We start from the raw sequence: 16,082 nt of genomic DNA, 5'->3' as shown, positions 1-16,082 counted from the left end.
ACGTAATTATAATTTATTTTGTTGAGTTGTTTTATCACTCATGATACTTTAAGTGTGATTTATATATCTTATATATTTGCATAAAATTTTTAAATAAGACGAATGGTCAAACATGTGAGAAAAAGTCAACGGCGTCATCTATTAAAAAACGGAGGTAGTATGTAGGAGTACTAATCAATCGGCATGAAAGACATCGGGAAACGTATCGGCGCGACTCTCAGGTCTGATGCAACAGAATATGCAGATTGCAACATATAAAGCCTGTTAGATCCCTCAACAAACTCCCTATATACTTGCTTGGAGAAATGCAATGCAAGTTAAGATGAAGCTTTCACCACACCATGACCTTCATGTGTTACTCTCTCTCAAAGAAGGACAAATTAAGGGATATGTAGGGAGTGTTTGTAGGATATGGCCTGCCTGCATTAGTCGAGTTGTGTCACTCATGAAGAGTGTCCTACTCCTACCTAGCTGTTGATCTTAATTTTAAGCTAGTTAAAGAGGAACATCACTGTTGATAGCTACTACTATAAATTAAGAATCAATCTGGAGTAATTAATTATTACTCGTACCATCACCATTAACAGTAAGCCTTGCTCCACTTCCGGTGCTAGCAACAGCGACACCCTCGGACGCCGTTTACCTTTTTGAAGGCGTTGCTATTGGAGCCCTCGTTCAGCGCCACTTCAAGGGGATTCTCCGAGTGAAAACCTTAAATTCGTTAGGATTAGACGATGTCGCTGTTCTGTCGGTGTACCCTTCTGGAAGGCTTCGTTTTAGGAGTTTTTTCCCTTGTTGGACTGTTGTTCTTATCAATGTCGGAGTTTTCACCGGTTTTTCATTAATTAACCGTGTTGTTATAAGGTTTTTGATTTTGGTTTTTCTTATTAACTGGATCAACTCTCTTTCTCTACATTGAATTGCAGGAACTCACTGTCTATCCCCTCGAAAAATAATCACCATTAACATATACAAATCATTAATCATATATAGGAGTATTACTTAGGTAATTAACATTAACATGAGTGTAAATTTACTGCTCCCGCATACTAGCTTAATTAATTAGGATTTATAACCGAGTAATTAACTAATTATTATCTCAAATATACATGGCCGCGGCGGAGAGAAGGAGCAACACGGCGGCGGCGGCGCAAGATCCGGCCGGCGAGCCGGTTCTCGTCGGCGCGGAGCCGAAGTACAATGGGCCGTTGTAGCCGTACGTCCCTGGGCCGCCGCCGTAGCCGCCGTACGGGCCGAAGCCGCCGGCGCCGAGGCCCGCCGCCGTGCCGTAGCCGCTGGAGCCGGGGAAGAAGGCCTGGTTGCCGCCGAGGCCGCCGTTGGTGAAGGCGCCCTCCACGGGGTTCCCGTCGGGGATCGGCACCGGCAGCGCCGACGCCACCTCCGCCGCCGGCACGTACTCCTCGTGCGGCCCTGCTCCTTCCACTGGTATCTTCTTGGAAGTCGTATCGGCAGCTGCCACGTTCGACGCCGCCGTCGAGGTCGTCGGAGCTGGCACGACACCTGCAAGTGAAGCTCTCGATTTACTGCGTGTTACTGATCATGATCGATCGAGATTAATTAGGCAGTTGATGAGGGAGACTGGCCTTCGCCGGCGCCTGCCGCCGCCGTAGGCTGAGGCTGCTGCTGGACCGCCGGCGTCGTGGCAGTGGTGGTGCCGGCGGCGGTGGAGGACATGATGAGCGGCAGCGCGCAGCACAGCCACAACGCGAGGAGCTTACTACTGCGAGTGGCGGAGGCGGCCATGGTGATCGATCGATCGATCGAGCTGTGCCTGTGAGTCACTCACCGATCGACGGATCGATCGATGAATGTGCGTGCGTGCGTATATATATAAGGAAATGGGATGGATAAAGTGAGATGGTAGATGGGCTGCTGCATCTAACAAATGGTAGCTTGATCGATCGATGGTAGATGGAGGAGCAAGTGGTCAATGTGAAGCTCACCGGCCGGACGGAGCTAGGAGGAGGAGAGTCCGAATGGTAGCTTTGCCTTTTGCGCTTTTTCAGGTGAGAAGAATTTTGTTATAACTGGGCTTGCTCTATCTGATGGGCCCATCGACCTACCTTCTTTGGGCTGTCAACTCTCTCTCATCCTCTTTCATACATGGGCCGGCCGGGTCAATGTACTGATGACTTAATTAATTAATTAAGGAATGCAAACTAATATTTCCAAATTATATCTCAATTTTGAAATCCATTCGATTTTATTCATCGAAATTCATAACTCCAAGTAACCATATATGTAGTCACCCAAATTAAGCCTGATGATGATTGATCTCTCGCCACCAAGGCCACACGACACGATAGAACACCGTACGTCGTCGTCCTCCTCGCCGGCGACCAGCCGTGTCACCCATCCTTCTCTCGATCGATCGATCGCCATGACAACAATGGCGTCGAGGCTCGTGCGGGCCGCCCACGGCGCGTCCCGCGTCGCACGCTTAGCTGCTGCGGCGGCGGCGGCGCGCCGTGACGACGAGGGGGCATCATCTCGCGCCGCCAGCTTAGCCGCGTCTCGTGTCGCCCGCTCAGCGCGCGCGGCCGCTGCCTCCGCCGCCGCGTCTCGACGCCGCCGCATCGCCGACCTCTCCAAGCCCCCTGACAACTCTCATCGCCTCTCTTTCCGCTACAGCACCGAGCCCCCAGGTAAACCTACCTAATCCCACCCTAATTAAGGACCTATTTATTTCAACTTAAGATTATTATAACCTAGATTATTAAATCAGATTACTCTAGGCTGGATTATAATAAGCTGACACAAAATAATCGTAAAATAATCTACGAGTTGTTTGTTTCTCTGGATTATTAAAGGCATCTAAGGGTAGTGGGTCTTTAGCCACTTAATAATCTGGAAAAAGCTCCTCTAGAGGAGATTATTGGATTATAGTAATCTGGTTTATAGATTATAATAACCTAGCATAATAATCTACTTGTTTGTTTCAGCTTACTTCTAATAATTTAGATTATAATAATCCTAAGCTGAATCAAAAAGGGCCTAATTTGCTTCAAAACAAACTATATATAGTCTTTTTTTTTTTCATTCAATTGATTTGTATTAAATTCATTTACATTTACATAAACAAACTATATATCTATGGTCTAGTATTATTAAGTAAATTCATTCAGTTGTTGCATGAAAAAAAAAAGTACGATCGAATAGCATGTAACAATTGAATGAATTTAATTGCATGCTAGTATTTGATAGTACAATTCGCTGTTTTAATTATTGACCACTTTTTAGATGTAATGTAATGCAATGTTTGCAAAAATATATTGATTTGTTTGCGATATATAGATGATGGAAAGTGCGTGACAAAAGAGGACCTTGAGTCGGACGAAGCCGTGTGGGCCTTATTTGAGCGCTATTGCAAGTCATACAAGAGGAAGTATGATGATGCTGAGATGGTTCGCCGCTTCCATATATTCAAATTCAATGCAAAGACTACATATTGCTGGAACAATTATCTTTATAAAGACGTAAAGGAATTAGCTCGCGCCAAAAGGGATAGGGATTTAGGACTACCTGTCGACTCTTGGTACCTACAAAAAGAGTTAGGCCAATTCGACGATGGGGGTGACCCACTTACCCAAAATCGGCGCTACTACTTTTGAAGGAAAAACATATATATATATATATATATATATATATATATATATATATATATACTCCTCCCACGAAAAACAAAACTAGGATTGAATGTGACTTATTCTAATACAATAAATCTGGACAGATATATGTTTAGATTCGTAGCATTACAATGTGTAACACTGCTAGATTGATTTTTTATGGGAGATAGGGAGTATATGCCGCTGCTGTGTCCGTCCTACATCACTCAACATGTTACTGGTGCACTCCGTCAGTCATTAGTCCGACCGGCAATGGCATCGAAATAATTCAGATTAACTTCGATCACAGCTGACGGATTTATATATATATATAGATAAGATGAGCTGGATCATCAGTTTGTCAACTGATGGTGTGGAATTTGTACAACTATATAAGATATCGATCTAGTTTCCACACGCAACCAGTACAAGCATTACACAATAATATTGTTTAACAGCTAGCTAGTCAATCCATTGATTCATGCATCAATCTATATATTCTTGACTACAATTAACACTCCTATAAATTAACCATTAAGGACTTATATCTTTTTAAATTGTACGTATATATATTATTTTTAAGATCCGTTTGAACCATTGTATTCTATAACAAACTTATTATTCGAGTAAAATACTTTTAAATGTTTGAATAAATTTAATATTAAACTCATTTCATCATATACTTTAAGTACAGTACAATGGTTCAAACAGATTTTAAAAAATAATGCACATAGTTTTAAAAAATATAAATCATCGAGTAATGTTCCATATATTCTAAAAAAGAATAATGTTCCATAAAAAAATTAATACTATCTTCGTCCCGAAAAGAGTAGTTTTGCACCGTTAATGTTCAACTTGACCGTCCGTCTTATTTGAAAAAATTTTATGATTAATTTTTTTTGTTATTAAATAATAAAATACAAATAGTATTTTATGTGTGACTAATCTTTTTTATTTTTTTTGGTAAATTTTTTAAATAAGACGGACGGTCAAACGTTGGACGCGGAAACCCACGACTACAATTAAATTGGGACAAAGAAAGAACTACACCCTACGTCCCATAAAAAAAAATCTAAGACAGCATGCGACATATTCTAGTATGATGATCTGGATATATGTATGTCCAGATTTATAGTACTATGATGTGTCAAATTCAATAGTAGATTAGTTTTTTTGACGGAGGGTGCAGTGAATTATAATATGTGTTGGCTCCAACACATGAATAGGCATTCTCTTTTCACAGCAGCAGATCAGCATCTCCGCAAGACTGATTGGTAGGGGTGAAAACGGATCAGATAATATCCGATCCGATATGGTATGGGCTGCGGATGCGGATAGTATGATGTGGATGCGGATATGATATCTCTAAAATCCGGCGGATGCGGATTATCCGACATTTTTGTCAGATTATCCGATAAACCGTTTGCCGGATAATCCGAAATTATCAACATATATAACCACTCTATCTATTGCATATAACATAAGTTGGTACATACAATGCCTTAATTCATCAATTAACATAGATTTTTTTGGTCTAAGGCTTTTACCATCTCATGTCACACTCACATAGCTATATTTTTTATATTATGGACATCATGTATTCATGTTGTAGTACTTAATCATATAATTATTACAATGGGTCATTTATTGATTATTGTATTATTGTTCCTTATATTGCTAACTCGATATTGCATTGATTGTATATACATGTAACATCCGATAAATTTAATCCGTTTCCGAACCGATTCCACAGTGACTCCGCACCATTTCCGACATCCAAAACAATCCGCTCCACATCCATATCCTTATACTATCCACACCCGCACCAAACCCGCTTAAAAAATATAGTTTAGGATATAATATGACTACTGTCCGTCCGAATCCGCTCCGATTTCACCCTTACTGATTGGACGGTCCCGCGCATAAGCATGCGCACGAAGTATAAAAATCATAAACTGTGCTTGCACAGGAAGATGCAACTAACAGTGAAGTGATGGCATCAGCTGGCGGCCTGGCGCTCTGTCTGTGTGCGCCACGTACGTTATCGTCGACCGATCGATCACTTCTGACCCATTCAAGCTCAAGCCGGCAGGTTAGATCTATATTTTCCAGCCAGATTTCCCAATTTATTTACATGTATGCACTGACACCACAAGTTAACTACTCCCTCTATTCCATATGATGAGTTGTTTTAATTTTTTTCTAATTAAAATTTAAGGCTACATTAAATTTATAAAAAATAACAACAACATTTTTAACCCAAAATAAACATATTGTGAAAATATATTCAATGCTATATTTAATAAAATTAATTTGATATTGCTATAACTTTTTTTTAAACATGGTCAATATAATGAAATTTGATTAGGAAAAATGCCAAAGTACCTCATAATATAAAACGGAGGGAGTACCTATAAATTTCACACGCAATATCTATCACACGTGTCAGTGATGCATCTCATGTCTTCTATAAATTTAAACACAAATTGTAGTACTTGCAAAGGCATTGACTGTACTACAGCATCAATCAAATTCAAGCTAGTCACAACAATAATGGAGCCCTCCATCTCGCGTCGACGACGTATCGACATCGCTCTCGTGTCGCTGCTGCTGCTCGCCGCCGCCGCCGCCGCCGTCGACGCGGCGACCATCACCATGGTGAACCGCTGCTCGTACACGGTGTGGCCGGGCGCGCTCCCGGGCGGCGGCGCCCGGCTCGACCCGGGGCAGTCGTGGTCGATCAGCGTCGCCGCCGGCACACCGGCCGCCAGGATCTGGCCGCGCACCGGCTGCTCCTTCGACGGCGCCGGCCGCGGCCGCTGCGCCACGGGCGACTGCGCCGGCGCGCTGTCCTGCGCCGTCTCCGGCGAGCCGCCCACCACGCTGGCCGAGTACACGCTCGGCCGCCCCGGCGCCGGCGGCGACGACTTCCTCGACCTGTCGCTCATCGACGGGTTCAACGTGCCGGTGAGCTTCCAGCCGGCGAACGGCGGTGGCGCCCGGTGCAGCAAGGGGCGCGGGCCGAGCTGCGCCGTGGACATCACGGCGAGGTGCCTCCCCGAGCTCCGTGTCCCCGGCGGCTGCGCCAGCGCGTGCGGCAAGTTCGGCGGCGACACCTACTGCTGCCGGGGACGGTTCGAGCACGTGTGCCCGCCGACGAGCTACTCCATGTTCTTCAAGGGGCTCTGCCCCGACGCCTACAGCTACGCCAAGGACGACCAGACCAGCACCTTCACCTGCCCCGCTGGCACCAACTACCGCGTCGACTTCTGCCCGCCGACGAGCGGCGTGACGGCCGGTGACGAGGACGACGAGATCGCCTCTGCTTAATTAATTAATTAAGCTTATCGGCTTAATTAATTTCGTGTGCCTTGATCGATCACTACTAGTACAATAATTGACATGGCAACGCATGCACTCGATGATCTCTCTTCGATAATTTGGATGAATAAAATTCCATCGAATTCCCTTTTACTCCTTGGTTTTTCCGGAGCTAGCTTGATTGATAGTAGTATATATATAATCTTTGCCAGTAAAAATATGATTGTCTCAGCATGATTAATAGTACCAATTATCTGGGCATGATTAGGGAGCTCGCTATCCCGAAAATTTCGGAACGGGATATGTTGCCAGTACGATGTGGAGTGGGCCAATATGAGGCCCAATTGCATTTGTGCGATCTAGTAGCAGGCCCACAGGTATCATCTGTGTGGGTGGGCCAATATGAGGCCCAATTGCATTTGTGCGGCCTAGTATGAGGCCCACAGGTATCAGCTGTGTGGGTAGGGCCAAAATTCGGCTCATATCTCTAGAGGTGGGCCGGGGTCATTGAGCAAGATGACTACTCCCCTGTTTCATATCGATTTTGCTATATATTTGTCGACAAATTTTTCCCCCAAAATTTGACAGATGTAATTACAGTACAATCGTAGTGTAATTACACTGTAACTTGCATGTAATTACACTGTAACTATAGTGTAACTTGTATGTAACTTTCAAAAATCTCTCCGTAACATGTTATTTCGGTAAAATGGAGGTCGTGGGAACAAATTCTTTCACATATGTGTGTGCTGTGATTTGTTTTCTTTCTCACCAAAACAAATCTTGTAATAGATCTAACGATTCAAAATTATGTGAAACTTACATATAAGTTACACTGTAGTTACATGCAAGTTACAGTGATTACATATAAGTTACAGTGTAATTACACTACGATTGTACTATAATTACATCTGTCAAATTTTTGGGAGAAAATTTGTCGACAAAATTTGTCGACAAATGTATAGGTAGTCTCTTTCATATTACAAGTCGTTTTTATTTTTTCTTAGTTAAAATTTATTACGTTTGACTAAATTTATAGAAAAAATATAATACCATTTTTAACACAAAACAAACATATTATTAAAATATATTCAATGCTATATTTGAAACTATTTTGGTGTTTTAAATATTGCTAATTTTTGCTATAAACTAAGTTAAACTTGATAAAGTTTGACTAGAAAAAACTCAAAGCGACTTATAATATAAAACAGATGGAGTAATAAATATAATGTAAAAGCCACCTCCTATCTAGAATTGTATTACTACTTATATATCCTAACTGATACAAGTTAGACGATGTAACATGGGTTGGATTGACTATATGTCTAGCTATCTTTGATTGTTTGTCTACTTTTTTTTTTAAAAAAAAACTCAATCTTAATGATTAATCTTTTTCTAATACACATTGCAAAACATAGGGACTTACCACGTGCGCACACTTACATATATAAATACACACCTTATTTTTTTAATTATGAGCCATTCAGGGACAGATCTACAGTGTAACGGCCGGTATCAGACAGCACCGACAACTTTTGGCAAAATCTATAGTTAAACTGCTTATTCATATATTATAACACCATGATCTAATCATAATTAGCATACTATGACACCAGTAGATACGTTATGACACCAACGAATTAATTTTTTGGATCCGCCACCACTGGTGGAGAAACCCTTTGTAGTCCCGGTTCGTAACCCCCCTTTAGTCCCGGTTTCCAAACCGGGAGTACCAATCCGGGACTAAAGATCGCTATCTTTAGTCCCGGGTGAAATAACCGGGAGTAAAGATCGATCTTTAGTCCCGGTTGGTAACACCAACCGGGACTAAAGATCGAGCTGACCTTTTTTTTTTTTGCATGGCCCTGTTGCTGCATGGTTTATATATATATATATATATATATATATATATATATATATATATATATATAAACCATGCATATATATGTTTCAATACATATATATGCATACATATATATATGTATATATATATATATATATATATATATATGTATATATATATATATATATATATATATATATATATATATATATATATATATATATATTATATTATATTATATTATATTATATGTATATACATGCATAATATATATGTATTTATACATATATATGTTATGCAAATGCATATGTATATAGATATATATATGACCAAAATATATTTACATTATAGAAAATGTGTACACATGCATATAGAAACATATGTAGTCATGTATTAATTACAATCCATTATATGTCCTAGCTAGCTACGATTTCGACGTAGTAGTACTCGCTGCTAGCTCAGAAGCTAAGGACCGGTGAATTGTGTTTCTGTCGTAGTAGAATTCACCCTTGGGATCAAGGATTTCTTCGTTGATGAATCCCATGAGTTGTTCTTGAACCGCCGTGATAAATTCCTTGTGTGTGGTCAGGTTATCCCTCATGCGAATAAACTATATGAATGTATCAAATTGATTAGTAATTAAACAAGAAATCGCTACGTAATGAAATTTTGAATTTATTTGTACGTACATCGAGCTCTCTTGTGGTGATGATTTGGTTTGCAAGGCAGTGGCAATACTCGCACACGTAATAGCCGCACAAGTTAGTTCCCTGCTTTTGCTTTGCGCACTACAAATAAATGACAAACAACGAGAGATCTAATTAATATACACTTGTATGTATTTGAATCGGAGAAATATAAATGTAGAGCATGTGTACTCACAGGAAATTTGAACTTCCGCCTAAGTCTTTCTCTCCATTTGCCGCGGACCAAATGACGGAACCGATACCAAGCCCTACATGGAGTTTAAAGCTATGATTCGTAGTAGCAATTAACATAACAAGATTTTCTTAATTAACAAAGGAACTTATGACGGTACCTGTCTATAAGTTCGAAAACCTTGTCAAACGTAGACTCTTTTTTATCCATTGAGTCATATACGTTGATGGTGCAAGCCTCCAGGTCGAAGAGTAAAAGCACCCAGTGGAATCTGCAATGTGCGTGGGATGCATTACATATGAAACACTTAGCAAGTTCGTACGGGAATGAAATTTGGTATGTAGGAAGACAGTAAAATTAAACTAACTCTGTGTTGTATGGCAACAGTATGAACGTCTTGTAATGCTGCACCTTCAGGAGATGGACGAGATTGTCCTCTGTTTCGTGTGGATATTGGTCGAGCATTGCGACGTTTACTTTCCGAGGGTCGATGAATCCAGTATCGAAAACCCTCCGCCGTCGGGCCCTTTGAATCTCCATTCTACAACGATAAAAGGGAGTATATTATTTTCTATAGTCTACTTATATACAAGGACCTAATTAATTAAAGGAGACGTATAGTAAGAAATCTAACTGAACGATATACTTACAAAATCCAGCAACTCATAATAGAGACGTCGAGGGCGTCCAGCTGGTATAGTTTGTAGATTCCCCTGAAATTGATCCAGAGAATGTCATCTCCTTGCAAGAAGTCCGTGTCCCTGATCCTCGCTCCGATCATCTCTCTACCGGTGGCGCTCATCTCCATGTACAGCTGATGGAACTTGTACATTTGTGTGGGTAGGGACTGCAGCAGCTCAGGCTTGACAAGCGGTTTACCGAGTTCGTACATGTATTTCACTTCCGCCTTTTCGATTGGTGCGACTCCTAGCAATTGATCCGTAGTTAGACCGGTGTCAGTAATAAATTGTTCTATCGTCATTTCTTTACCGGCCACCAACGGCTCGATCTCCTGGTTTGGTTGCTCTCCAAGCTGAGGGACTGGTTTGGACTTTCCAGAAGATGCTTTCTTCAGCGTTCGCTCATAGTCCGATAGCTTAATGGCCTCCTTGGCATGTGCAGACATACCCCTGAAGAAGTTCCTGACACTGGGGTCTATAGGAATCTTCTTTTCTGGACTTCGAGGCTTGAATTGTCTCTTGACTTCTGATGCAACGTAAGCGTCAAGCTCCTCTTGCGTGCAATCGTACCCCGGGTCCTTGTTCTTGGCGGCGTCAACTTTCGCCTTCTTCGTTGCCCTTGTGTGGGCAGGCGGTGGAGCTGGGGGGGCCCTTGACTTTGAAGGTGCCGGAAGAGGAGCTTGCGGGGGAGTAGGTGTAAGAGCACGAGGAGGAGTCGGTGCAGGATCCTCAGGAGGAGTCGATGCTGGAGCCTGAGGTGGAGACGGTGCTGGCGGAGCATGAGGAGGAGACGGTGCAGGATCCTGAGGAGGAGATGGCGGAGCCGGAGGAGATGGTGCACGAGACGCCGCTTGTCGCCCAGGGAGGATGATGTACCGCCTGCGCCATAGAATAATGGCATGGCTTGTGTCTCGTAGATGCGTCTCACCGTCTCCTCCAGGGTAATCCAGCTCGAGGTCCTCGTACGCGCCTTCGACCAACTCAACTTCGACCTTCGAGTATCCTGCTGGAATCGGCCTGCAGTGGTAAATACCTGAAGGGTCCGTTGGGATGGCCATGCCCGACGCCACCTTCATGTTGTGAGAGATTATTTATTAGTAATCAACATATATAAGCAGCAACTAGCGGAATGGCTAAATCTTACCTTTATTGATAAGTTCTTGAAAGGAATATGCAGCTCACATGGTGTCCGCTGAGTGATGTCATCAACGGGACAGGTCGATTCGTCCTGTGTTTGCATGGCGTCCATGCTCTGTGATCCTACCTGCCCCGTTGAGGCGCAGCTGCTACGGTTTCCTGACGGGCTCACCATTGTAGGAGGAATGGTCGGCTGGGGATCATGGGACCGATGTGCGGCCATGCGTTCATCAACCTTCCTTGCCACCTCCTCTTGCATGTTGAGTTCGTAGCTCGATACCCGAAACTCTAGGTCTGCAATCTTCGCCTCGGTATCTCTCTTGCTCCTCATCCGACTCCTATACGTGTGGATGTCCTCCTTGAAATCAATCTTCCAAGGAATCACCCCTTTCCCTCGTGTTCGTCCTGGATGCTCTGGAGTCTGCAGGGCGAGTGTCAGCTCGTCCCTATCTTTGTCTGCTCGGAACGTGCCCTGAGAGGAGGCTTCCACTGCATCTGTTAGTCATCACGCAGCCTCTCATATCTGATCGCCGAAGACCAGTGAGCCATCAGCTGGGTTGAGCGTTCCACCGTGAGCATAGTACCAGAACTTCGATCGTTTCGGCCAATTGGCTGTTGCCGGTTCGATACCCCTCTCAATCAAGCTAGCCTCCATCTGCTCCCACTTCGGCATCGCGACGCTATAGCCTCCTGACCCCAAGTGGTGATGGTACTTCTTCTTGACGGCATTTTCTTTGTTTCTTTCCATCATCGCCTGCCCTTGTTCACCTGTCTTATATGCAACGAACTCGTCCCAGTGATCCCTTAGCTTTGGGAATGTGTCGAAGTTCGGTGTCTGCCCCTTCAGTATATACTTCTGGTACAGATCTCCCTTGAAGCTCTGAAACTGTTCTGCCATTTTCTTCAGAGTCCACCTTTTCACTTTGTCCTCTGTACCCGCAGGAAGGGTGAATGTCTCGAGCATTGTGGTCCACAGCATCTCTTTCTCCGAATCTGGGACAAAGCTCTCATGATCTCCGCGTGCCCTTGTTCTTCGCCAGTACACCGTACTGACAGGCACGTTATCCCGCACAACCCAACCGCTGTGACGTACATAGTTCTTGGCGGCTTCGGCCGGGGCACTAGGACGTCCATCTTCTTGCACTTCCGTTATGATGTGCCGACCCTCAAGCTTCTTCGCTGCACCTCGTTGCCCGCGTGCCCTCTTCTGTCCAACGGAGGGTTGACTACCACTAGCCTCCTCCTCCTGGTTCCCCTCCACATCCCTTTCCACGTGCCCCTGCTGGTTCCCCTCCGCATCCCTCTCCACGTTTCCTTCCTCGTTCAAGTACTGGTTTGGATCCTCGTTCCCCTCTTCTTCATTCCAGTACTGGCTGCTTCCCTCCGCGATTCTATCGTACAATATCTGTTCCTCATCGCGGTCAGCCATCTGTTGATACAAGAAACATCTGCTAAGTCACGAGACATTTATGTTTTAACAATCTAAGTCATGTATGCTAAGTGTAAATGTCGTACATTAGAACCCTACACAACCTTACGTGCTAAGTCTAATTATAAATCGTGATATAAGCTAAGTCTAGGTGACGTATATTATACAACCCTATACTAAGTCTAATTACAAATAAAATAATCTTATATTAAAACTCAAATAATATTACATGCTAAGACTACAATAGTCATGTATATGCTAAGTGTTTCGTGCGTATATGCTAAGTCTAATTAAGACTACAATAGTCAATTGCTACTTGTCGCACCAATTCCGTAGTCAATAATTACATACTAAGTCTAATTACAAATAAAGTAATCTTATATTAAAACTCAAATAATATTACATGCTAAGACTAAAATAGTCATGTATATGCTAAGTGTTTCGTGCGTATATGCTAAGTCTAATTAAGACTACAATAGTCAATTGCTACTTGTCGCACCAATTCCGTAGTCAATAATTACATACTAAGTCTAATTACAAATAAAGTAATCTTATATTAAAACTCAAATAATATTACATGCTAAGACTAAAATAGTCATCTATGCTAAGTGTTTCGTGCGTATATGCTAAGTCTAATTAAGACTACAATAGTCAATTGCTACTTGTCGCACCAATTCCGTAGTCAATAATTATACATACTAAGTCTAATTACAAATAAAGTAATCTTATATTAAAACTCAAATAATATTAGAACACTACACAATCTTATATGATAAGTCCAATTACAGGTCTAATAATCTTAATTAATTGCATTACAAATATAACAATCATTTATATTATTACGTCACTTGCCTGCTCCAATTCCTTCTAGGGCTAGCTCTTCCACTCAGGCTTGACGGACGACTCCGACAACACGTCTTTTCTGCAAGATACAAAAATATGTATTAGGATAAATGCGAAGTAACATATATATATATATATATATATATATATATATATATATATATTGCATTTCACGTTAACGTTCGTCCTCGTTCGTTCGCTCGTTCACGTTCCCTAGCTCGTTCACGTTCCTTCGCTCGTTCTCATTCACGTTCGTTCGCTTGTTCTCATTCACGTTCGTTCCCTCGTTCTCGCTTGTCTTCGATCGATCGTTCTCGTTCTCGCTCTCGTTCGTTCGATCGTTCTCGTTCTCGTTCACGTTCTCGCGGCAACGTACGTTGACGTGTTCGTTCTCGCTCTCGTTCGTTCGATCGTTCTCGTTCTCGTTCGTTAACGGGCGGTGTGGCGGCATCGGGGCGGCGGTGGGCGCGGCGGCGTGGCGGCGGCGGCGGCGGCGTGGCGACGGCGGCGGCGGCGTGGCGTTGCGGGGCCGTGGCGGCGGCGTGGCGTGGCGGCGGCGGCATTGCATATGCGGCGGCGAAGGCGGCGGCGGCGTGGCGTTGGCATGCGGCGGCGGCGAAGGCGGCGGCGTGGCGCGTCGTCGTCGTGGCGCGGCGTCTCGTGGCGGGCGGCGCGACGGAGAGAGATCGATATCGGAGAGATCGAGATGCATGAAGGGAGATCTGGCGGCGGCGGCTCTCACCCCAGAGATGCGGCGGCAGCGGAGGAGGCGGAGGCGGCGGCGAGGACGACGAGCTCGAGACGACGGCGAGATACGGCGGCGTCGGCGCGGGGATTTGCCCTAGGCAGTGGCGGCGAAGGAGAGAGGCCGAGAGAGATCGATCGGCCGAAAACGTCTAAGTGTTGGTGAAGAAGACGAGGGCGCACCGGGAATATATATACCCCCGGATCTTTACTCCCGGTTGTTCTCAACAACCGGGACTAAAGATATCTTTAGTCCCGGTTGTTGAGAACAACCGGGAGTAAAGAAAAGATCTTTACTCCCGGTTGTTGAGAACAACCGGGACTAAAAAATCTTTAGTCCCGGTTGTTTAGAACAACCGGGCCTAAAGATATTCTTTAGTCCCGGTTGTTCTCAACAACCGGGAGTAAATATCTTTTCCCGCTATTTCGAAATTCTTTTTAAACCCGGTTAGGGTTAAGAACCGGGACTAAAGATTATAGCACTGCATATGATTTTCGCTTACATATGTGTTTATAAAATAGAAGTTAATGCATTAACATTATTTAAAGTACAAAGATTGATGACAATTACTTCGAAAAATTATTTTTGTCTGTAATAAATTAAGTGGATAAATCGTAATAAGCAAATATATGACTTATAATTAATAAAAATTCCAATATATATATATACTTAGCATATATATGAATGATATTATTATATTGGTAAAAACTCTAATTAAGATATGTATGTACATACTGCATGATTTAAAATTAATAAAAATTGTAATCATCATATATACTTAGCGTAGGAATTATATTAAATTAAATGCTAAAAACTCTAATTAACATATGTAAATGCCACATGCATGATTTAAACGTTTTAAAAATTCGAATAGTCATATATAAGTAGCATATGAAAGATAGTAAATTAAATTGTGAAAAACTCTAATATATGAATGATAGTTTTAAAAATATATTAAATTTAATACTTTTAAAAATTCTCCAGTCAATTATAATTTGCATATGAATGATAGTAAATTAAATGTTAAAAACTCTAATTAACATATGAAATTGCCACTTGCGTGATTTAAAACTTTTAAAAATCCTCTAGTCAATTATAATTAGCATATGAATGCTAGTAAATTAAATGTTAAAAACTCTAATTAACATACATATGAAATTGCCACCTGTGTGATTTAAAACTTTTAAAAATTGTAAGTATCACATATAACTAGCATATACATGATTTAAATTTGTTGAAACCTCTAATAATCGTGCGTAATTAACATATGCCATACATCAATTGATTTATATGGATAATCAATGCATCCAAAATAGTTTACATCGTGTACACAATAATTACGGCATTACATCGGCGGTGACGGTTGACCGCACGTACTTTCTCCTCACTATTGTTCCCTCCTTGTGATCGCTGCGTGAGTAAGGGGTGTCTTCATTTGATAGGAGGATGCTAGGGTCAATCGTCACCGTGAAAGGGGGTTGCCCATCCAACTGATCGTAATCCTCGTCAGTCTTGTCCTCAACTCCGACGATTTTTCTTTTGCCTGGGAGAACCACTTGACGCTTAGGCTCATCAGGCC

The 16,082-nt window shown here is 42.6% G+C and overlaps 3 protein-coding genes across 3 annotated transcripts; 2 read left to right on the top strand and 1 right to left on the bottom strand.

Moving 5' to 3' along the window:
* Window positions 1–968: 968 nt before the first annotated feature.
* Window positions 969–2,003, bottom strand: LOC4352859 (uncharacterized). The gene is made up of 2 exons (XM_015763585.3): window positions 1,605–2,003; window positions 969–1,521 (listed from the first exon to the last, which is right to left on the bottom strand). Exons 1-2 carry the CDS (start codon window positions 1,762–1,764, stop codon window positions 1,100–1,102), a joined length of 582 nt encoding a protein of 193 aa, XP_015619071.1. The 5' UTR covers window positions 1,765–2,003; the 3' UTR covers window positions 969–1,099.
* A 296-nt stretch (window positions 2,004–2,299) lies between these two features.
* LOC136354788 (uncharacterized) lies at window positions 2,300–3,825 on the top strand. The gene is made up of 2 exons (XM_066306494.1): window positions 2,300–2,666; window positions 3,316–3,825. Exons 1-2 carry the CDS (start codon window positions 2,402–2,404, stop codon window positions 3,630–3,632), a joined length of 582 nt encoding a protein of 193 aa, XP_066162591.1. The 5' UTR covers window positions 2,300–2,401; the 3' UTR covers window positions 3,633–3,825.
* Window positions 3,826–6,067: 2,242 nt separating this feature from the next.
* On the top strand, window positions 6,068–7,100 carry LOC4352858 (alpha-amylase/trypsin inhibitor). Its single transcript, XM_015763260.3, has one exon. It carries the CDS (start codon window positions 6,078–6,080, stop codon window positions 6,954–6,956), a length of 879 nt encoding a protein of 292 aa, XP_015618746.3. The 5' UTR covers window positions 6,068–6,077; the 3' UTR covers window positions 6,957–7,100.
* The last annotated feature ends 8,982 nt before the right edge of the window (window positions 7,101–16,082 follow it).

This window comes from Oryza sativa, chromosome 12 (genome assembly GCF_034140825.1).
Source record: "Oryza sativa Japonica Group chromosome 12, ASM3414082v1".
Classification (NCBI taxonomy): Eukaryota; Viridiplantae; Streptophyta; class Magnoliopsida; order Poales; family Poaceae; genus Oryza; species Oryza sativa.
The sequence above is the reverse complement of the archived record's forward strand: the minus strand, read 5'-3'. Positions and strand labels throughout refer to the sequence as shown.